A 24,094-nucleotide genomic window follows, 5' to 3' on the forward strand; every position below is an offset into this window, starting at 1 on the left:
ACAACATTGTCATGTTTTTCTTTGTTTATTATATTCTTTATAGCAGTTCATTATTCATTAGGAAATCCTGTATCTATCGTACTTTTCTTCACCCTGCATAATTGAATTTCTTACACTTTAATCTCACCTTAATTGATATGATTTTGCAAACTGCAATAAACCTAAATATGTAAAACAAATGTCATGCAAGTACAATTCCTAGTAACTATTTACCTGTGTTAACTCCTCCAGTAAATATCCATGCCCCAGTTGTCATGGCAGCTTTTATCAGGCCTTTCCCAAAAACCTGCTTCAATTTTGGCTGAAGTTCAAAATTTTGCAGGCCTCCGTGGACAGATATGAGAAGTTTTGGAAGCTCTAGCTGCCATTCTTTAGTCATAAGGTGCAGCAGAAGATCAGGTTTTGTATCGAATGACAACCGCACATACTGTAAATTAACAACACAGCAATTTATTAAAACAAAGTACATAAAAATATACCACTGGAATTTCAGTTAATCCACACCGTTTGTGTTTGGCTTGTATAAGAAATCATTCAGGTTTTTAAACAAAAAGTTAGAAACCTTGTTATTATTAGTATTAGTAGCACTAACCTTGTGGTTAGGAAATGTCCTACAATTTTTTTATTTCTATGAATCATTTCCCAAATAAGTAATTTAATGTTGAATACTAAAATTCTGCATAACTACTATATATGTATAGTTACTGAACACTTAACTACAGCATACTGTATATAGTTGTATAAGTGAACTGAGTCTGCAACTTCACATCATTTCACATGGCATTTCTGCACTTTAACATGTGGAATTATTTGACCCTGCTAGTGAATGACAACAAATCCACAGTAAAGACTAGCTGGTCTATCTATTTATCTATCTATCTATCTATCTATCTATCTATCTATCTATCTATCTATCTATCTATCTATCTATCTATCTATCTATCATCTATCTATCTATCTATCTATCTATCTATCTATCTATCTATCTATCTATCTATCTATCTATCAGTCTATCTATCTGTCTATCAGTTTATCTATCTGTCTATCTATCTCTGTCTAACTTCTATCATCTCTTCTATATGGTATAGACTGAATGATAGGTTGCTTAACTGTCTAATTCTTAATCGAGAGTGATGAAGGTTGGATGCAAGAAAATATAAGCACCTGCCAAATTGAACTAATATGGAGGTTTTTTACACAGAATAGGAAATACAGTACACCTTAAAAAGAAATTTAGGTCTGTCAAGGCCATCATTTCATCTAGATACTAGAGACGGAAAACAGCATGGGCCCTGTTTGTAAAGAGTTATAAGTAAGTCATCATGTAAACATTAAAATTGGTTGAATAGTGCAGATTTTCCTAATGTATAAAAAAGGTTTGACGAAAATATTTTATATCAATATAAGGTTTAAAGGCTACAGGATGGGAGGTAACTACAACATTCTTCAGGAAGGACCAAGCCCAAGCACATTATTCACACAAAAAGTTTCGGGTATAGTGTGATGGGAGGTAATGTGCAAAGTGCCACAAAACATTTATAAAGCACTAAAACACCATGTTTTTGCACTTTGCAATGTGCTACCCTGATATATGGTCACAGCAACCATAGTCATCCAGAAATCTTACTCCTCTCACTGTATGGAGCACAGAATACCAAATGGAGTTACTATGCCCTGACTATGCCCTTAGATACCCCTACCTTGCATGTCATTCAGGACATTCAAGGTTTTACAAGAATTTTACAGGATTCTTGTACTTAGAAACTGTTTAGTGCAGGCATTACTAGGGCTCCCTTGCTCGTGTCAGTGCTGCACTTTATAACTTAGTCCAGTAGCTGTTTCTGGAAAATTTTGACAGTGACCTTAACCAAAATATGTCTTACTCTTTGCCAGACCACAAAAGGGAATATTACAATATTTCCAGTGGGAAGATGAAGACATCCTTTTGAGCAAAGCAAAATGATTGCTATTTTACTACCTACCAATAATTTTGTTGTTTTTGAACTGAATGAATATATATTAGTCGAAAACACACATTATATGTAAACTTCAAAAGTACCATGGCTTTATTGGAATGCCCTCCTCCTTGGAATTCAATCGTGCCAAAAGCATCAGTGGGACTGAGCTGAGTATGCTTTCCGATCGACCACTTTTCGGACTGGATGTCATTGCGATGCCTGCCTTCATTCTTCTCATTTTGTAGGATGGAAATACTTGGAGTCAACCCAACATGCTGTCCTATAAGACGCCCACAGCAACACCTATAAAAGAAGCGAAACAATAAACAACATGCTTCAAAGTTACACTCAGCTGGGATTCTAGTGTCACTGTCATGTAGAATATTAAACACCAAGCGCAAACACAAAACAATCTTTCTCAACATTTCACCCAAAATAAATACCATGATTTTATTATTTTTTTTAACTTTTTAAAGACAGTATTCTATCTGTTCATGTGGGCACCCAAACAACTGATTTGGCAGCTCAGCCAATGGTGCAATGGCATCACTGTTGACTCTCCAAAACTGAAAACTGGCCCTATTAATCACAGTGTACCTATGGGTGACAAGATGGAGGAGTGGTTGGCATTTCTGCCTTTCAGTGCAAGGTGTTCTGAGTTAGATTTTGATCAAGGCACTGTCTTCAAGTAGTTATTTTTCCATTGTTTGTTTTAGTTTCTTTCTGGTGGTGTCTGGGGGGCTGCTGCCATGAGGGGCTGCACAAAGCTGCTCCTGGTAACTTAAAGAGCTGAAAATCAGATTTATAAATTGGAATTTCAACTCTTCTAGTGGAGAAAACACAATTGTGTTCTCTGCACTAGCTATATACCCCCCCTTGACCCACTCCACTGCTAATAATCTAATCCTAAAGCACCCCTGGGTGGCTTGGTTTACCTTTAACACTTCCATACTAGTACATTTGTGTGTAGTAGTGATGGGGCACTTATGAGTGTAAACTCCACTCGGGCATGAATCAGTGTGAATGATGTGTGTGACTATATTATGCCAATACTATAGAGTTTGCCACAGTGTTCAGCCTTTTCATATACGGCCAGCAAAGGTCAGATTCAAAGGATAATGTTACAATAATGCCCTTAATGCATAGGACTAGGTCTATCATCTATCTATCTATCTATCATCTATCTATTTTTTTATGTCTGTCTATTTCACTGTCCTGTGACATAAATACTTTGTTTTGCTGTAAAAAAAATGATTTTGTTTCCTATGGAGGAAATGGCAATATTACTTTTTATCCCTATAGTTTGCCCTCTGAGCAAGACTGCATGCTTGATTGATCTATCAGTTAAAACTATCAATAGTTACTCATCACGAAGGACCAATTAAAGAAAGAGAATAGAAATAAATAATTATCTGGAAATTAGGAATTATGTTTGAACCATTGTACAGCATAGAAAAATGTACTTCACCTAGGGGTAACCAGATCACCAAAAAAACAGAGGATACAAATTAAAATATACACAGCTGGGCTGTATATAATTCAGTGAAGTCTAAATCCAAGCAGATTTCAATCAATGAAGCCTGGCTGATTTAGTGTGTTTCCTTTGTTCAGATGATCTCGTAACCTTAACTGAATCAGATGCTTTGCTACTTATGAAGAAACATCTACATACTCTATTTATCCTCTCTACATTAAGAATCACAGGCATTTTTTTCTTGTAAATAGACCAGGCAGCAGTCAATTATATTTTTGTTTGTTCGGTTTTTTTTTTTGCTAAAATGTTATGCATTCATTAGAGGCAGCTGTAAACTGGTGCATTTGGGAATAGCAACAAATTTTGCACGTGCATGTACATAATCATTCAACCCATGAAAAAAAAAACTTTACTGTGCTGTGATTCCAGCAGACATTACAGGAGAGGCTGAATCATTTGTTAAAACATCATTACTGGGAATCCTTCTCATACTGGTTATTTATATTTGTTATGTATTGTGAGGTACAGGTATAGGATCCATTATCCGGAAACCTGTTATCCAGAGAGCTTCAAATTACAGGTAGGCCATCTCCCATAGACTCCATTATAATCAAATAATTCAAATTTTTAGAAATGATTTTCTTTTTCTCTATAATAATAAAACAGAACCGTCTACTTCATCCCAACTAAGACAAAACAATACTGGCTTTAATTAATGTTAAAATATTAAGCTCCAAATAACCGATCCATTATCCCGAAACCCTAGGTCCCAAGCATTCTGGAAAACAGGTATATTCTATATTTGTCTGGTTGTATATGACCCAGGGCTGGGCCATGTCAACTGGGCATCTCACTCCCCCCACCACACGCTCGCGTTAGCAGAGGGGAGAGCAGTAGAGGGGAGGGAAGGGAGGGAGAGGAGGACAAAGAGGAGGGGAGGGATGGGAGAATGAAAGATGCAAGGGGAGAGTGACAGAGAGGAGGGAGGGTAGTGCAACAGAGGGCAGTAAATGTGGACTAGGGGTAGGCAGAAGACACTTAACAGGTACCTGCCCAGTGCCCCCCTATTGTTGTGCCCTAGGCCATGCCTACCCCTAGTTTCGGCCCTGATATGACCTATGACATAAGTGAAAACATGGTTGGTCACAATCTTTATTATGTTAAAAGCCTTTCTATTATGTTAAAAGCCATAACATAACATAATAAAGGGTAACTTAAAGGTGAACCACCCCTTCAATAAAAGGAAACTTATCTTAGTAGTAAAATACCTATGCAGCAATGAATCACATTCTCAAAGGTAGACACACAAAAAATGAAACCATTGCACAGGTATAATGGAAATATACTGTGTTACAAGACCCTCATATAAAACACATAGGACTCGTTTATTGATGGTAAGGCAGGGTGCAGAGTGCAAAAAAACAAGGACAAGCCCCTGTGGTTTTGCACTTTGCTCCAGGCACCACCATCAGTACCTTGTCTGTCTGTCTGTGTTCAGTAGTAATGTATTCAGGAAGATCAGGCAGAGGCATGCTTAGATGTGCAAGTTAGAAAGCAAGAGTGGGTGTGCAGGGTGCAAATGAGCCCTGTACTTACCACCTGCCCACCTGAAACCACCATGTTTCTGAACCACACTACAGATGTTAAATCAAAACAAAGTGCAGAGTGCAACAATAGTCTGGATTTAAGTGATTATTTTGCTCCCCCCTAGTGCTCTAGAACTTGCATCTGGGCTCTTCTTAAATGACCTTCCTAAATGTGGGTGGCTTCTTATATTATTATTCTCCTCAGTCATGTAACCCACATATGTTTGGTAGCTTTATTCCATATGTAAGTAATTCAACAAAAGCAGTAGCCTAAATCCTAAACATTATTCCAGTATACTTTGAAGTTGTGTGAAATAGAAGGGTGATGTTCATAAGTGATGAGTTATAGTGCAGTAGGACTCCTGCCCCTGGTCTGAGGACAGGAAAACATAACAACTGTTCCCTGTGATTAGTTCCATTCACACATAATGGAGTGTTACATTCAGTTGAACCAGGTAATTATCTGTTTTGTTAGAATTGTTAGAATTCCTTTGGATGTTCAGGTTTCCTCTTGTAGTTCATAATCCTGATACAATAGGAGAAGTTGAATAAAACGGACTCTAGTGTGAATGGTCAGATGTTCAGATCCCAAATATGTCCATAAGACACATTAGGCGTGCTCACAACCACATTTGCGTCACTTAAATGTAAACGACATACACAATAGTGATGGGCGAATTTATTCGGCAGGCGCGAATTTGCGGCGAATTTGCGTGATTCGCCGCCAGCGAGTAAATTCGCGAAACGCCCGCGGAAATTCGTGGAAAAAATTTGGTGTCAAAAACGTCATTTTTGACGCCGGCGCTGTTTCGAAAATTTTTCGTCGTTTCGGCGCAAATTCGCCCATCACTAATACACAATATTACTGATCGAGTGGAGAAATATGTTTAAGTTATTGAAATATTAAAGTTATTAGACATTTTAAAAACAAGTCAAGTTTCCATAACCATTTATTATAAAATACTCACCTATGGGGGTCTTTGATGCTGGGTATGATGTGCACACATTCCCTTTTGTGAAATGCTCTTTCTATCCATGATTTCTGTGCCTAAAATACAAATAAAAAGTTACACTTTTATATGGAGTTACTAGAGCTGAATAAAATAAAACAAATCCCCAAAAGGGGTGGTTCATCCTTATATTAACTTTTGGTATGTTAAAGAATGGTCAGTTCTAAGAAATTTTTCAATTAGTCTTCATTGTTTATTTTTTTTATAGTTTTTGAAGTATTAGCCTTCTTCTTCTGACTATTTCCAGCTTTCAAACGAGGGTCACTGACCCCCATCTAAAAAAAAAATGTTCTGTAAGGCTAACAATATATTGCTATTGGTACAGCTTACTATTCAGGCCTCTCCCATTCATATTCCAGTCTCTTATTCAAGTCAATACATGGTTGCTAGGGTAATTTGAACCCTAGGAACCAGATTGCTGAAATTGCAACCTGGAGAGCTGCTGAATAAAAAGATAAATAAATCAAAAAACAAATAATTAAAAATGGAAATCAATTGCAAATTGCCTCTAAATATCCCTTTCTACATCATACTAAAAGTTAATTTAAAGGTGAACAACCCCTTTAAGAGAGCAACTGCTTTTATGGACATTTGGTAATCTAATATCAATTTAAACGAGTAACTCATACCAACCAATCCGCAAGTAGCTTTTACCTGTCTGCTGTGACAGGGGTCAGGTTATTTAATTTTTGACATCCCATCATGCTATATGCATAGATAGCTGGTTTGATCACTGTAATGTAATTCTGAAAAACTGCTGTGTACACACTTTTCTTTCTTTTTTAATTCTAAACTTTCATTTTAAAACTTTTTAGAGCTCATTTATCCAGCACTGGCATCCACCAGACTGCTGTGTGTGGCAATGTAGGCCTTGGCAGCCCTGTTTTTACTACCTGCTGTGGGGAGACTTATTTTCAAGTCCTTGAACACCGTTCTGAAGCAAAAACATGGCAGCTTGTGGCTGCTTTTTTGTACTTTGCATCCTCCCCCACCATTTGTAAGTGAACCCTAGTATCTCACCATACTCCTATAATCTACCAGTCCATATAACAAAAGGGTTGACATCCTTGCACTAATATTAAATTTCCTATTCCCTTGCTAACATGTTGTCAGAATCCACTTTTCACCATGTTATTTCTTTTTGATATCAGCTGCAATACATCTGTCAAGAAAATGTATCAACAGGATTAAAAAAAATTACTTGATGGGAATTTTGTCCTAGAAGTTATCTCCAATATTACTAAAATGAGCATTTTTTAACATACAATGAAGAAGGTCATCAAAAAAGAAATCTTTAATGTCAAAAAACACTTTTCCAAAAAAATGCAACTTGGATTGCAGGTTAAAAAATTATAACAATAAAGAGTTAACCTTGACATTAGTATGGTGCCTTATCAATTTTATAATAAATTTGTGGCTAAAACCTCCCGTTTTTTTATCCACTTATAGAGAAGTGAATGACTGTTAAACATGAAAGCTAGGAATGTACTGTAGATGTAAATAATCTATTTGTATTTGTATATATCTGTAGCATTTCAATAAACTGGCCTAAAGTGTCCCCTTGAATCTTTTTATGGGACAATAATCTATGTTTTGCTACATCAGAGTTGTTTAAAACAAAACAAGCACTCAGATATTATCTGCTCTCCGCCAGCCAAATGGATTGCATTGAGCCCTCTAGGTCACCATCTTAGAATATGTGCGAAAAAAATGAACATATTAACAATAAAATCTAAATACGACTCACAGCATGAATTTTTTTTTCTTTAATCATGGATCCGTTTAAACATGCCTATTCATTTTCTATTCAACTCTGTGCACTTTCCTGTTACTTAGAGTGTCTAAAATAATTAAATCAAATAATAATACAAATTAAATAGCAGCCAAATTATAGGTTGTTAATTATGAATAAATCCGCAGACACATAACTCAATCACAAACCTGTATATCCTAGTTATCCAGAATTTTATTAAATTTATTAATAATATTAATTATTTAAATTCACTTTAAAGGACGATATAAAATGGCTATAAATTTTCAATAGCACTGTAACATCACAATGAGCCCGAGTCGGACCACTAAAACTGGTGCCACATCAGAAGGATCCCCTGTTTTAAAATACTGTGAATAGTTTTTCTCTAACTTTACTTATCTTAGCTTTCTTTTGCTGTTACCAAAGGCTCCAGAGACTTCTGTGTATTTTTATATTTTATATTACAAAACTGGCCCAGTAGACATAAATTTGGTTTTACAGAGGATCCTAGAACATTGTGAAGCTAAATAAGTAACACTATTTTTCCCCAATGGAGATGCCCATAGCAACCACCAGTCAGCAGGTTTGCTAAATATGTAAATTCACTAAAACTAGCCCAAAAGTGCTGTGAAGTATAAAACAAAATCTTTTGAACATGGAAATCATTCTGGACTGATTTGACCCTGTTACTTACGTATGTTTTTTGACCCTAACAAGTTAATTCACATATACATAATTAACTTCGATGCTACCTTCTTGAAAACAATCAGATATACTGCTACGCAATCTTAATGCGTTGTGTAAGACCATTGAACCTGAAGCGCAATAGCAAATAGGAACATTGAGCTTCTGGCATTGATTTTTTTTCTGTAAGTCGATACAACAGAAGGAGAATATTTGTGATGTGATGTTATTTACTACTTTACTCGATGACTTGATGCATGTCCAACGCGATTACAATGGCTCTGGACAATAAAGCAGCATTTATATAATGTCTCTGCGCACAGAAGCAATCTGATGCCCTATCTACATGATTTGAAATATGAAATGTGTCTTTTCCACAATTGCATCAATAGGAAAATGCTATTATATCCCCTTCTTCTAATGAAGAAGTTTAAACCACTAGAGTGTATTGTTTTCACAAATACAATTGAATACATGAAATAGACATTTGTTCTGTTGATAGCATTTCGTTCTGCCACAAGAGAAGTACAGATATTTATTTTAAAATAAATAAGCAATATTGTTTTCATACACAAAATCTGGACTATCTAACTATCTATATATGGCGATATAGGCATTATATATTGTAGACAAAAGCCAACTAATACAAATAATGTTGCTTAAATACACAGCAGAAGTATAAACCAAGAGAATATGAATGGGCTAGTCTGTCTCTTGAAATAGTTTACCTGCGTTGCAGACAAGACTGGCTCCTAGGGAAATCCAGGGATATGTGGCTGTTGCTCTGCCGCTGACTGTTATACTAATAACACATTCATGAATCCCAGCCACATCCTGCACTGGACACTCTTTCCATTCGTGTCCAACTAATGGTAAAATAGGTAATGATCCTGAGCTCATTGGTTGGTTGGAATGTTCTGTAGTAGGATTAGCCTCATTAAAAGTTACACAGACTTTCATGGCAGCTCACAAATGCAATGCATGATTTGAACATCTAATCTGACGCCAAAAGAAAAACAAATCCCCTGAGAGCTTGGATTTAACTGGCACAAGCCCTGACAGGCTGGTTTTTCCCCCTTTCCAGTAAGAAAGCATGTGAAAGTGTGATAAGGTGTACTGGCCTCTGAAAGCTTAGCTCTGGAAAAAAAAGCAAATTCTTCAAAAGAAACAGTGTGCTAAAGCAGTGAGGAATCTGCACACACAAGGGATATTGTTAATCTCTGAAGAATGAGACCAGTGTGTTTACTGGCAACTTGATGTGAAACTGTATGCCATAGAACTTTATCGTGTATTTATCAAAATTGAACCAAAAGTTCAAAAGTTAAACGAAAATATCAAACATCAATGCTGAAAAGAGTAGCTAATGTCTGCCAGTGGTGCTCACTGCATAAATGAAATTAAGCATATGTCAAAAAATAACTTTACACTGGTGTTGTTCTCTGGTACTCAATGAATATATTTTATACTCAATATGCCAAAATATAACTGCACTTATCGTGCTCATTTTTGCAGAAGTATCAACTCCAACCCATGATCTTATACCATTCTCTGGTCTTTGTAACTTTTTACATTTATTATTTTTTGGAGAGCTCATGTCTGCACCATGGGGGGGCATTTATTTATCGAGAAGTGAAATGGGCAAAAGATGTACCATTAATAATCTATGCAGCTAATCAATACATAGAACAGGGCATATATAAGGGATTCATGTGGCAGCGACATGAGTTTTTATACCCTCAAACTACTATGGGAAGATTAGCTTTTAGCAAGTAGGTTTCTTGTGCAAAGACGAGACAGATAAACTAAAATTAAAGGAAAATAGGACTTTACTTTTACTTTATTCAACAGAAAAACATTTCAACAAGGTACTTATCTTCATGGTATCAAAAATATAAACAGTCACACATGAGTTTGTAGTCTTCATGACTACCCCAAGGCCTCTGCCAAATACTGGGGTCCGCTACAATATCTCCTTAGTGGGCACCCACAATGTTGCTAGAATACTTTGGACTAAAACATTGCATCCAAATTGTGCCCTTTGTACAGGATTTGTAAATGAGCCCTTGATATACTTAAACAGTGTGGAATTTGTTTACACAGTACATTCCCATGTCACAGCGGGCACTTGTAGAAAAGCTTGCTAATTATTATTTACACATTGTTTCCATGTGATTTATTGAAGGATTTCATTTATTACAGATTAGAGATTTTATTAAGCTTCAGATAATTGAAGCCCCACAGCTTCATTAGCTGCTGTTCCATGAAATGGATTCATATAGGTTTTAATCTGCTGGTCCCAGGCTTCTGAAAAGGTTCAGATTACTCACCAACAAAATTGGCTGGTATGTGAATGAGAAAATAATACAGAATCATTGCTGTCTGTGTATGTTATAGATCTGCATCATGTACTCTTACCACTGAACTATCCCTTGGATAGAAATGGCAAAGCCTGATATAGTATCAAATAGACCTTTGGGAGCAGTAACCTAGTGAATAAATATTACTCTTTACCACCATTGAATTATTTGTAGCTTCTAGAAACTATGTTCAAATAAAGAGAAATCAAAGAAGGCAATAACAATATATGAGTTTTATAGAGGGAGAATAGCATGGTCAGAAAAAAAGATATGCTTTGTTCTCAGTGCCGCACAAATGGAAAGTGCAAAGTCTTTGGGTTTTGCATGAACGACTACCATCACTATACATTTTCTTTGCTAATTCTACCTAGCTCTATGCATCTATGCTTTATCTATCTATGCAACTGACTTTGAACCTAGTGAATATGCTGAGATTGTGTGCATCGGTGTGCTATTAACAATAATTGTTGTCCCATAGTATTTATGGAGCAGGAAGGAGTTAGGTAGTTGTGTGGGTGGGGGAGGAGGAAGACAGATGCTGAAAGGGGGACCCCTGAGGTCTCAGGTACAGGACACCCCAATCCGACTCTTCCATTTATTGATGTCAATGGTGCCGCCTGGCATACCTTTTTTTTCTTGAAAGTGCTATATTTTAGGGACGCACTGAATCCAGGATTTGGTTCATGATTCGGCCAGAACCAAATCCTAAAAATGGGTGGAAGTTAAAAAAATGTTAGCCACTCGTTCAGAGGGTTGGGATTTGTTTTGGTTTTCGGCAGAATCTTCATGAATGATTTGGCCAATACCAAAATAAAGGATTTGGTGCATCCCTCATATTTTTGTTATATTTTTTGTATAACAATGCTTAAATAATGGTTATAGCATTTGCACATCATTATCTTTCATTTTTTCCAGTTACTATTGCCAGCAAAAGTCTCAAAAGTTAATAATCACAGGAAACAATAGCCTTGGGCAATTGATTTAATGATCAAATGTGCATTGTGACTATACAAATGTGCTAGTAATATTTAGGTGCTGGAACATATTAAAATCCCTATCCCTGACTGTTCTTTTTGCTGACAAAGCAACAGATGGAGCCTCCAGAGATAACGTGTAACTAATTTCTTTGTGATATGGAGCGTGGCAAGAAATATGATTTGTGCTTTTCTAATACCAATTCAGCAGGGAATCTTATAAAAACAGCAAGTAAACTAAGAATACAATTTGTTCCATTAGATTTAATTTTGCAGTTCAGAAACATACAGTATATGCAGCAAACCACTGTTTTTCATTATTTTTATTCCTTCTTTTGCACTCCATACTGAAGTGAAGATTTCAGATGGGTCAGTGGTTCCCAGAGCCATGGGTGGGAGGCTCAGACAGTTTTGTATATATGTTATTATGAGATAAGTTAGGCCTGATCAAATCTGTTCCATAATGGGGGCTTAAAGAGTGCTGATCTGATCAGACTGCATAGAGCCAAAACAGTCAAATATTTTTTCTAACTAACTTAAGTGTAACTCCTCTTGATGTGTGTGTAGTGAATATTGTAATAGCTCAGCTACAATCTATTGACTGCTTCACCATCATGATACAGGCACATTGTCAATGTGATTACTCATTGCGTGCCCAGTTAGTAGCAAAATATGTATTCACATCTGTTGCAATTCATTAAAACACATTTCATACTGTGCTTCTTCCGAAAAATTAAAAAAAAATACAATGAAAGCCCACATAAATTAAAGATCAAATGCATTTAAAGAACATAGACTTCATAGCTATTCTCAACAAGAACACAATTTACCATTAGACACTCTAGGTCAATTTAGTGGAAATAATCATTCCACTGTAACTATTGATGGACTGCCACAAATGCTCTAAATTCAAATCCATTAAGAACAATATGATTCTGCAGTCCATCTGAACATTAATGTATTCATCTGCATATTTAAACTTAATATACATGCAACGTTTGATTATATTTCTGATATAAATTAGGATATGTTGTCATATCCCATGGGATATTCTGCATAGCCCGGTTGCTTTGTAGGCAATTATCAAAGCACTACTGGTTTTTATTTGTATCTATAGAATTTTTCAGTAGAGAAAAAGGTATCTTGGCATTTTATTCAGAAAAATAAATGTTTTTGCCCATATTAATCTCCAGCCAGTGAGTGATTGCTGTTTTATCCTTTACAGTTGAATCACTTTTTGTTCAAGCGTGTATATTAGAAGATCTCACATGTTATTATGGAGCTCCCCTGAAGCCATTTAAGAGGAATACAGAGGTGCTACCAATTGTGCAATCATGGGAGGACAAATGTGAATGCCAAATTGGTCTACTGGACCAGAAAGATGAGCTTGTTTAGCAATGTCACTTCTAATACATTACAGCAGTAAAGAAAAAGCATGCAGCCCATTTCCCACAGATATCTTCAAAGCTCTATAGCCTGCTACTTGAACCATTGTTTAATTTCCCTTGGCACAGGCATGAGCTACGTCCACTCTGCCAAAAAGTGGGCATAATTATTGAATATTTTTCTATAAACACACTATGCTCTCAATGTAATTTTTTAAGGAATCAAGGCATAGATACAATTATGAATGGAATGCATAAATAGTCTAGGAATTATAAATAGTCTAGAATTATAAAAACCCCCACAGTAATCAGTATTTCTGCTGTTTATTTATGTATAGTATTTAGTGAACATGTCTTAAATCACCAGCATGTGCTATGGGCACAAACTTTAAACGGCAACTTGTCTTTATTGGGGTTGTTCAGCTTTAAATTAACATTTAGGGGCAGATTTACTAAAGGGCAAAGTGATTAAGCGTTACTGTTTTCACAGACTTCGCTGATTTACTAACGGGCGCAGGCGTCACTTCCCTAGCGAAGGAGATAGACGCTAGCTGTGATTTGCACTCTATCGCCGGGCGAATTTTCACTCTGGCGAATGGACGTTACTCCACAAATTCAGTAACAAGTGGATTTTACTGAACGTTACCTCTTTCGCCAGCTCAGACCAGGCGAAGTGCAATGGAGTGCATAGATCTTCCTCATTGTTCTGTTACTTACATCATATTTTTAGTGGAAAAAGTTTCTAAGTCCAAAAAACGCTGGCGTCTTTTCCTTTTTTCAGAGTGATAGCCTGCAAAAGTCCTTAAAATTTCATAGGGTAACCAGGTTCCCCCATACATTTTCTAACATATGGAACATTAACTATACAGTGGGCTCATGTGTAGGGCATTATAACAATTCTATTTTCTTCGTTATGGTTCCCTGGACTTGTGTAATGTAATTTATCTGCTGCAACATATACATTCGTTTTAAATTTCCCTCCGTATGCAAATTAGCCTAAATGAAGGCCTCTAACAAAGTTGCGATAGGCAGAATTAAATGCTAGAACATCTTTGCTTTGATTTGCATTGCATTGCCGAAGTAACACTAGCAAAAATTCACCAGCGTTTGGTGCCCTGGACACAACTTCACATTTTAGTAAATTAGCGTTGTCTGAGCAAATTTTCGCCTGGTGAAGTGTTGCGAGGGCTGCGTGCCCGACACTGATGAATCTTCGCCGCTTAGTAAATTTACCCCTTAGAATGATGTAGAGAGTGCTATTTTAATTTGCTATTTTTTCTGCTATTGTTTCTTAAATATTCAGCTTTTTTGGTCAGCAGCTCTGCAGTTTGGAATATCAGCAGCTATCTGGATACTAAGGTCCAAATTAACCTAGCAACTAGGTAATGGTTTCATAAGAGACTAGATAATCAATAGGAGAGAGCCTGAATAGAAAGAAAAGGAGTAAAAAGAATTAAAAATAAAATTTTAGCCTCACACAGCAATAGTTCATTGACTAGCTCATTCAGTTTATTGCATATTTATTGGCAATATATATCAATTATTTTTGTATAATCCAAACATGCATATTTAACAAAGGATTTAGAGGCAATTGTCCACAAAAGCCTATAAAATATACTTTACTCCCACACACAAGGTACATATTAAATATTTCAATTCAATTGTATAAAAATATGCCCCACTAACCAGCAACATTCTCTTATTCTTATAACTCATATAAATGTTATGTTAATCTGCTTTAGAAGGCCCATTTCTAATAAAACCAATTTATAATATTATGCATGAAATATAAGCCTGAATCTATTCATGTAATAATCCTTCAAAAATATTTTCATCACCAGAGTTGTCAAACCTACTGGCCAAAATTGTGTCTCCACTTACGTCAGTATCCTAACAACAGAATGATTGTACTGATTCAATAATAATGTTTTTTTAAGTACTATTCTTTCTTATTAGAACCTCTCCGAAAGATCTTACATTCTGACTTCCAAAGGTTTGCCTTGTTGCTAAGGTAATGATGCCTTATCAGCCAGAGATCAGCTGAAATTCCAAGAATGAGAGTTGCAAAAACCAAATATAAAAATATTTCAAAATCCACAAAGAAAACAAAATGTAGTTTCATTGTAAACAGTCTTAAAATTCTGCAGTATAAATCATGCTAAAAGTTATATTTAAAGAGAATTACCCCCAATGCAAAGCATGTTTTTTATTATTGCAATACAAGTAACATTTGTTGATCTGCAGTGTATACTGGGGAATACAAATAATTAATTAAGCTCACTTGCTATGATTGTGTTGGCTGTAACCAACATATTTCCATTTTATTGTTTTATTAGAAAGTGTTCAGAGATATCCTGCAGTAGTTTTCTCAGAAAATGCCACAATAACTCTTAGGACCCTGGAATAACAAATTGCTAATCTGTACCATCTGTGTATAATCAGACATTTAAACTGTACTATAATCTCCTTTTGAATAATAAATAGATACTAAAGCTTTTGAGTATAAATAGAGCTATTATTCTGTTTGTCGAAATAAATACATTATTATGTGTGAGTCAAATACGAATTACTCAGAATGAATCATTTAGCATGACTTGTACTTACAGGTATCTTGTTTGATAAAATGGTTTACACTGGCTTCTGGCTTTAAACAATAAACTTACAATCTACGGAAAAAAGTTTTTTGCTTACTTAGAAGGCACTGGCTTAAACTGTGGTCAAATGGGTAGAACTGGAGCATGGGTCATATAAAGCAGGGGCATAGGACATTGAGCAGTGTAACAGATAGCAAATATATAGTTGCTATGGGGTAGTTGAATTTAACAGTCAGTAACTGAAGTTCGAACATGTTTCCATCTACTAGGTGCTCAGATTTTACAAATTTCAGAACTGAAAGATAGATTTAAGGTCCCCATAGACGAAAAGATTTCAATTGCCGAACGACCGATTTTAGTGAAGTCCGACCAATCCTTCGAAATTATAGTGCGGTTTGTGGGATTTGAATGATCGTACATCTTACGATTTTTCGGCCGACATCTGTCAGGAAATTAATCGGCCAGGTTAGAAAATCTTTGTCGGGCCCAGTACAATCTATCTATGTTTGCAGGGCCAAGCAGGCAGCTCCCCTTTGTTTTCCTGGCAAATTGGTCTTTTCAGTTGATGGTCAATTCATATGATTGTACAATCGTTCCGAGATAATCGTGGTCTCGCGATGATGATCTTTTAAAAATCTCAACATCTATGGCCAGCTTTACAATAGATTTACACCATAATTTTGTATGCAGCCCTTGGCACATGTTACTGGGTACAATGGAGATTGTGTGAAATGGTCTATTTATTGACAAGAGTAAAACGGCCACATCTCAATGAAAAGTTATCCAAACCACCCAAACATTTGCAAAATGGTGAAATTTCACTGAAATTTTGCCAAATGTATTGGAGTTGATGGGTGTATATTTTTCTAAAGCATTAACGTTAATGGAGGTTTCTTCTTATGTCATATAAGTAGTGGAAGGGAACAGTTTTCAGAACATATGGTATGACATCTGTATAAGTGGTAGCAATTTGGATAGTCTAAATGAAATGATATTCAATTAAACTAAATGTAAATGTCCAAATAATGGAGCATTCGGCGAATAATGACCACTACATGTTCAATTTATCCAGTACAGACATCTTATACTGCACATTCCAATTTTAGTAATCTTGAATAAGCTTCTTTGAATACCACTGTAAGCTAATTAATTAAATTCTGCTCAGACTTGCCTTTTATTTGTTCATTTAAAGAAGCATTAAGATTAAGATTTTTTAATGGACAAGTTGTTCTTTATTGTGCTGGGCCAATAAACCTCAATTTGAGTAAAGGGCATTTAGCCCAATCTGAAGTTTCTAAAGCCATGGGAAGAGTGTAACTTGTGAGGCACTCCTGCGAATTGTTTAAGGCTTGAGTGGACTCCTTGCACCCTGTACATTACAAAATACAACATGAAAATAACCATGACGCAATGGAATGCACTGCTTTTTACTGACTAGCACTAACCTCCTTTGACTGTTTTGTGATGTGTGACACATTTGACACAACCATGCTTAATGAGTTTAGAGAGGTAAAAAGGCAAAGGCTATGGTATGGAGAAAACAGCAAAAAGCCAAGGGCTAGTAAAATAAGTGAGATATGTGATGCTGCTCCTAGAGAATAGGGCCACACATTGAGTGACATGCCAAAAGATGATGAAAAAAAACCAGATGTATGAAAAGATTTATGCACATGGAAGCAGGGCATAGAGAGCAAAAGCTAATACATTTGGGGAGTAAGGTAGGGAGAATACACTTTATGCTGCACTTGTATTCTTTACTCACAATCCCTGCAGACTAGTGAAGGGCGAATTTCGCGCGAAACGGCACGGCAAATTTTTTCCACGAATTTTCGCGGGCGTTTCGCGAATTTATTCACTGAGGGCGAATCGCGCAAATTTGCGCGAATTCGCCCATCACTACTGCAGACACCTATAATTGATAAGGTCTGGATAACATGAGGGAATAGGGGGAATCACTGGAGCAATTGATACGTTTTCTGCATTGGGCAATGTATCCGAGACTAAGGTGGTTATTTACTAAAATCATATGATTTTTCCAGGCTTTTCATCTGAGATTTTTTTCGAGTTTTTGCCTGAAAACCCAGAAAAAGTCAGATTTTTGGTCTAAACCCAGTGCAGAGCAAATTGGGATAGGTGCCTCTCCAATTTTTTGGATTTTTGGATTCAGGTTTTTTGCAGCATCTGGGTATAATAAATGTAAAAAAATTTAAGTTTTGTTTTCCTCTAAAAATTCAAGTTTTCCAGTGAAAAAACAACTCAAATATTTCGAGATTTTAACATTTGGATTTTAATAAACAACCCCTAAAATATGCAGGGCAATTTTGATCTCCAGTGCTCAAAAGTGATATTATTGAAACAGACTACTGTATAATTGAAATTACTACTGAGTGTTGGATAGTTGCTTAGAATCACATTTTCCATATTAAAAAATAAATAAATAAATTGAGGAGGAGTTCCCCCTTTAAACTCAAACGTGTTCTCATGCCTCAACAATATATATACATATATATATATATATATATATATATATATATATATATATATATATATATATATATATATATATATATATATATATATATATATTCTGGATTTCCACCCACTGCACAGGTGGATAGATAGATCACTCTGACAGCCATAACTGTGCCAATTAATTCAGCTGTGTTGCTTTAGATATAATAAGGAAATGCACCATTGGTGAGGCCTTAAGACAGTTTTAATAACTGTGTTCTCTTGATCTCTTTGATAGTCCTTTCTGTCTGTGTTTATTGACCGCTGTCTCTTGATGCATGAATTGCTTGCATTTCACTGAAACTTATGAGGTTTAACAGGTGTTTCAACTCTGAACCTGATTATTTAACCATTAGGATAAGCCAATAATTATGTTTGATGTTACACCTAGAACTAATCGTTTATTATATATGTTTACCAATAGCCAGCATCACAAAATTCAAATCTTGTTCTCGTGGGCACGTCCCATGCTATCAATCAGAATTGGTGCCTTGTAATAGTGCTGTGCAATAGAAACATTTCAACTGTGCTTAGCATAGGCAATTGTATAGTATAGTACTCATTTATTACAGCCCCAGACAAAAGAGCAAGAGCACAAAGGGGAACAAAATTGCACCCCTTAGTGCTCAGTTATGCAACACTTTCTTTGAGGGCATTAAAAATCTGGCACCAAACGTAGATTGCTGAACTGTAGGTGACAAGATAGATAGTAAACCAATAATAAATACAGGGCTTTGTTTCACCTTGCATTTGTTGGCAATACTTCGGAATAACACCCAAGTTAGAAGGTGGGATACCCATAAGCTTCCCCAAGCCAGATCCTCTTGAATAGAGTGCTGGAGAGTGCAGACAGCACTTCATTCATGGTAGAAGCTCAGAAGCACAATAGACTGTACATTGTATGCTAAGTCTAGGGCAGAGAGACCAAAGTGCACAAATAACCCAAAAGATGGTGGTTTGTGCCAGTTTTTTTATTCTTTAAACTATTCCCCACACATAGTAAATGAGCCCTTCTGGGTTTTTGCAACACATACCCTTTATATAGTAAGTCAAGTTCTGAGTAGCAACCAATTAGGTCTTTGTTTATGATATCTTACTAATAGTAGACTTAAAACTAATTGATTCTTGGTTGGTATTGTCAGTTGTTTTTGTACAATTCATGGCTACTGTATGTTGGTACATCAGCCCCTGGATGTTCATTATTGTCAACAGATAGTTATTGGCTTGGCTGACCCTCTTATAACATCTCTATTGACTACAGATGCCAGTGTCCTGTAGAAGTTCCGTATCCTTTCTTTCCTTTGCTGAAATTAAAGATATTTTATTCTGTGCCAGTATTTTGAATCATTATATTGAAGTCAGAAGTAGTAAAACAGCAACATCTATAAAAATGTAAAATTTCAAAGATTCAAATCGTAATGTATTTTATTACAAGCCCTGAAACCTAGCTGTACAGTGTATTATAGATTTCGAGAAATCGTTATTAAAGAATAGGCTAGCTTTTCTGTTGTTTATCTTGATGAATCTGATTATAAAAATGAATACAATTTAATCTCATCAAATACCAGCTGAAAGTATAATATTGTAGAACATGTGTTTTCTAACATCTCAGTAGCTTCAAAATGCTCTGCTGCACGTTTTGGGCAAAGAATTGTTCACACTCAGGTGCAGGAGTAGGGTAGGTGATGGAAAAAAAAGCCTTTGTGTAATAATTCTTTATGGAAGTTCATTTAATCAGCCGAGAAGTGAAACATTGCATTACTGCATAAATTAAAATTAATTACTGAGAAATGTATGTTCTCCTAGCATTTTGTATTTGTAGTATGATCTTCTATTCATAGTCTAAGAGATGTAGGATTTTCTCCTTTCCCTCAGTGATAAACAAATATACACACATGAAATCAAATGGAAAATAAAAATAAATGAATAGCCTTTTTGCTATCTCTGAAAACAAGGTTTTCAAACAGTGGCCCATCTAATGAATACTTTTGTTACTAGCACATCCCACCCTTCTGGACTGGCTGCTGTTACATTGAAGTCTAATAACGATTTACTTGCACAATTAATAACTTCCATTAAAATAAGATCTTTAGCTCCCTCATGTGGAATCGACTTCATTTTAACACACTGTTACATGCTTTAGCTAGAACATTATAATGATTTGTGATTACTGTGGCAAAAAATTGTAGATCATAGACTGACATATAAATGAATGTTATTTTGGTTTGTATGGTTTTCTACGTTTTCTAGATTAGATAGTTGCAAGAAGTAAAATATTGTTCTAAACAGGACAATAAAATAGTTATTGAGTAGCAGAGTTACAAAAAAACATTTTTTAGTGATTCTATTATAGCCCCTGCTTATTTATTAAGGGCATAGGTTTATAAGTAATAGTAATTATATATAGTTATAAGAAGAAGAGGAGAAACTGTACTACAAAAGTCTATTTTAAGTATTTTATAAATGTATAAATGAAACACAATATCAGGCAAAATGGTAGCTTTTCCTTGGGATTCCGCTATGTGTAAGCAGTAAAAAATATAACTAACCTACATTTAGCTTCCATGATGCAGTAACCAGGGAAACTATCATTATTATTATATTAGCATTAAAACCAACACTTTTTGATATTGTTTTAAGTGCCAAAAATAGTCTACTCAGTTATTCATGTACCAGCTTTGCACAATTTTTGGGAGAGATTTAGGCCAATTCCTTCAGGGAGATTTTATCCATGTTATTCAGGTTAGTTAAATCATGCTTATATACTCAAGTTTCAAAAAACTGATTCTCAATGTCATTGAAGGTTTTGTTCAACTTTGAGATAATTCCTAGTATGATGAAGAGAGTAATAATTTGAGACAATTTTCAATTGGTCTTCATTTAATTTTTTGTACCAGCAGTTCTCCAGTTGGGTATTTCAGCAGTTGGTTCTGTTTACTAGGGTTCAAATTACCTTAATATCCAGGGAGTGGTTTGAAAGAAAGGCTGATACATGAATAGGAGAGGGCCTAAATAGAAACAGTTATAAAAAGTTATAAGTAATAATAACAATAACATTCTAGCCTCACAGAGCAATAATTTTTGCCTAGTGGCATCAGTGCTCCCCATTTGAAAGCTTGAAAGAGTCAGAAGAAGAAAGAAAACAATTACAAATAAAAAAAAATAATAATCAAGACCAAATGAAAAGCTGCTTAGCGTTGGCCATTCTATAACATACTAAAAGCTATCTAAAAGATGAAACACCACTTGAAGATCAGAGCTTTGGCTTGGTCTTTGTAGTTGCATGTATGAGCAGTATGTTGCAGTATTTCCATGTATTTGTTCTACTCATATTGCTCTGAAATTTGGGCAGAAAGCTCTGTCTGGTTCTCATCTGACCACAAAACCTTTTCTCACATTGGAGGTCATGCTAATGGTTTTGGAAAACTCCAGTTGTGCTTCCAAATTGTTCTTTTTGAGTGTGACCATACATACAATAAATTATAGGGGGTTATTTACTAAACTCCGAATGCAAAAATCACGAAAAAGTAATGCTTTTTTTTATATAAAACCAGACTTTTAAAAAATCACAAATTTTTCAGAATTTATTAAACCCGAGGATGGAAAAGTCTTTATCTGAAAATCCGGCATCTCAGACCTTTCGAGGTTGCATATAATTCAATAGGAGAAGTCCCAATGATTTTTGATGTGCGCTGGGCTTCAGGCAATACCCCGAAGTTTTTGGGTGAAAATTCCGAATTTTTTTTTTCCCGCAAAGCAAATTTTTGGGAAAATGTTATAATGAATAAGCATAAAAACCAGAGTGGATCTGATCAGAGTTTGTAGCAGAAAATATTGAGATAAATTCGAACATTTCAGACCTGTCGAGGTTGCATATAACTCAATGGGAGAAGTCCCAATGATTTTTTGATGTGCGCTGGGTTTCGGGCAATATCCCAAAGTTTTTGGGTGAAAATTCCGAATTTTTTTTTCCCGCAAAGCAGATTTTTGGGAAGATGTAATAATGAATAGGCATAAAAACCAGAGCGGATCTGAACGGAGTTTGTAGCAGAAAATATTGAGATAAATTCGGACTTTGATAAATAACCCCCATAGAGATGTCTGTATCATCCTATGGGGCTGCATTTCATCAGCAAACTTCACTGCACTAAAATTTGACTTGCACAAATGTCTGTTGACTACGCTAAACAAACTGGAGCAAATTTGCCTGGAAAAATGGGCAAAAATTACTCCCAAAAGCTGTTACTGCTGTAAAGGGTGGTGCTAACAAATATTTAAGTTTGCACACTGAATGCAAACAGCATATTAAGTTTTTAAATTGTTTTAAAGATATTTTCTTACATAATACAATGTCATATTAAAAAAGAGGCTTATTACTTTGAAAAAAATAGCAAAGCCAACAAAATGTCAGTGTAGCATTCCCTATGCAGTAAAATAATGTAGTCGGTTAAGAGAGTGAATATTTTTGAAAGGCATTGAAGTGACACTTTACATGCTGTAAACTTGCTGAACTACTCCTTATAGTCTCAGTCGGAATTATGTCCAAGACTAAGAGATCCCTTGATATCATCATTTCAGGCTGCATTAATTTATCACTTTTCTAGCTGAGTCTCAGGGGGTGAGCATTTGGAGACAGGAAAGCTCTTAAAATACAGAATAAAAAATGAAAATATTTCTACCTTTGATAAAGTTCATTTATGAGGGAATAAATGATGACAGTAGACCTTTAGGAGTTTTGGATGTTGATGGTATATGTACAGTATGATTTTATTCAAAATCAATCTCTTTCAGATCTGGGACATGGTGCATAAATCTTATATATTAATATCACTTATACTGGATTTGCTAAATCCTCCTGTGTTCCGCTTTACTTCTGCTTCAAGTGACAGCAACTTCTCAATGCCAGTGGACTTTGATTAAGTTTATATCTATGGACTTTCAACAAAATCTTTTTAATTTTTTGAAAAATAACAAGTATATTATTTTCATTGGGTGGTAAATAGCAGACTCCAAATATACCCCTGTAGATCTGTGCTGCTGTCACTTACTTAGCTTAGGGACCAACAACAAGATGTTATCAGTTTTTGAAGGGGTAGTAAGAAAAATTTTACTTCTTAACATATTTAGCAGTTTTTTGATTCAGGTAGAAATTTAGTTTTGCAGTTCTCAATTGATATTTAAAGCCCAGGGTTAATAAGCCAAAGGGTGTAGCTTTGAAATTAAAATTACAGTTGATAGGGCCTATACATACGTGTTTTAATCAACATATAATTCTAGTTTTTATAATTTTTTGCACTAAACACTGAAGAACATTGAAACTGAAGCTACTTCCATTTTACACCTTAATAGTTCTTTAAAGCAATTGTGGGAGAAAGAGATGTTAATCAAACCACATGTATACTGAACTTGTCCTTCCAATTGCTGTTAAATGAATAACTTAAAAATCATCCTTTCATAAATTATGTTCAATCACATACATGGATTAATGAAAATAGTTAAATTAACAGCAGCGTGGACCTGGTGGTAATTCCAGGGCCCTGGAGAGGCTTTTGTGTCCAGACTCAACTAACTTGTGTCAAGTGAATTTGACTAAAATGCTGTTATTGATGCCATGATGGGAGTGTGGAACCATTCACACAAAAATGCAGTAGAACAAAATTGAGCTGCAACTTGCATGGGATATGCCAAACAGGCAAAAAAAAAAAGGCATGGATATTTGTATCTAAATTTTGCAACTTGCACATGGTACTCATAAAGCACTGTACAGTTAAATAGCTAAAATATATGCAATAAATCACTGCAGGAATG

At 35.5% G+C, this 24,094-nt stretch overlaps 1 protein-coding gene across 3 annotated transcripts in view; it reads right to left on the reverse strand.

Moving 5' to 3' along the window:
- The window catches only part of trpm3.L (transient receptor potential cation channel, subfamily M, member 3 L homeolog), a 152,369-nt gene that overhangs the window by 74,864 nt on the left and 53,411 nt on the right, over window positions 1–24,094 (reverse strand). For all 3 annotated transcript variants that reach the window (XM_041564224.1, XM_018258772.2, XM_041564231.1), the window contains exons 2-4: window positions 5,987–6,066; window positions 2,060–2,261; window positions 214–427 (exon numbers count right to left, since the gene is read on the reverse strand). In XM_041564224.1, coding sequence (XP_041420158.1) covers window positions 214–427; window positions 2,060–2,261; window positions 5,987–6,066 — 496 coding nt within the window. The remainder of the gene's footprint in view (window positions 1–213; window positions 428–2,059; window positions 2,262–5,986; window positions 6,067–24,094) is intronic.

Source organism: Xenopus laevis, chromosome 1L, assembly GCF_017654675.1.
Source record: "Xenopus laevis strain J_2021 chromosome 1L, Xenopus_laevis_v10.1, whole genome shotgun sequence".
NCBI lineage: Eukaryota > Metazoa > Chordata > Amphibia > Anura > Pipidae > Xenopus > Xenopus laevis.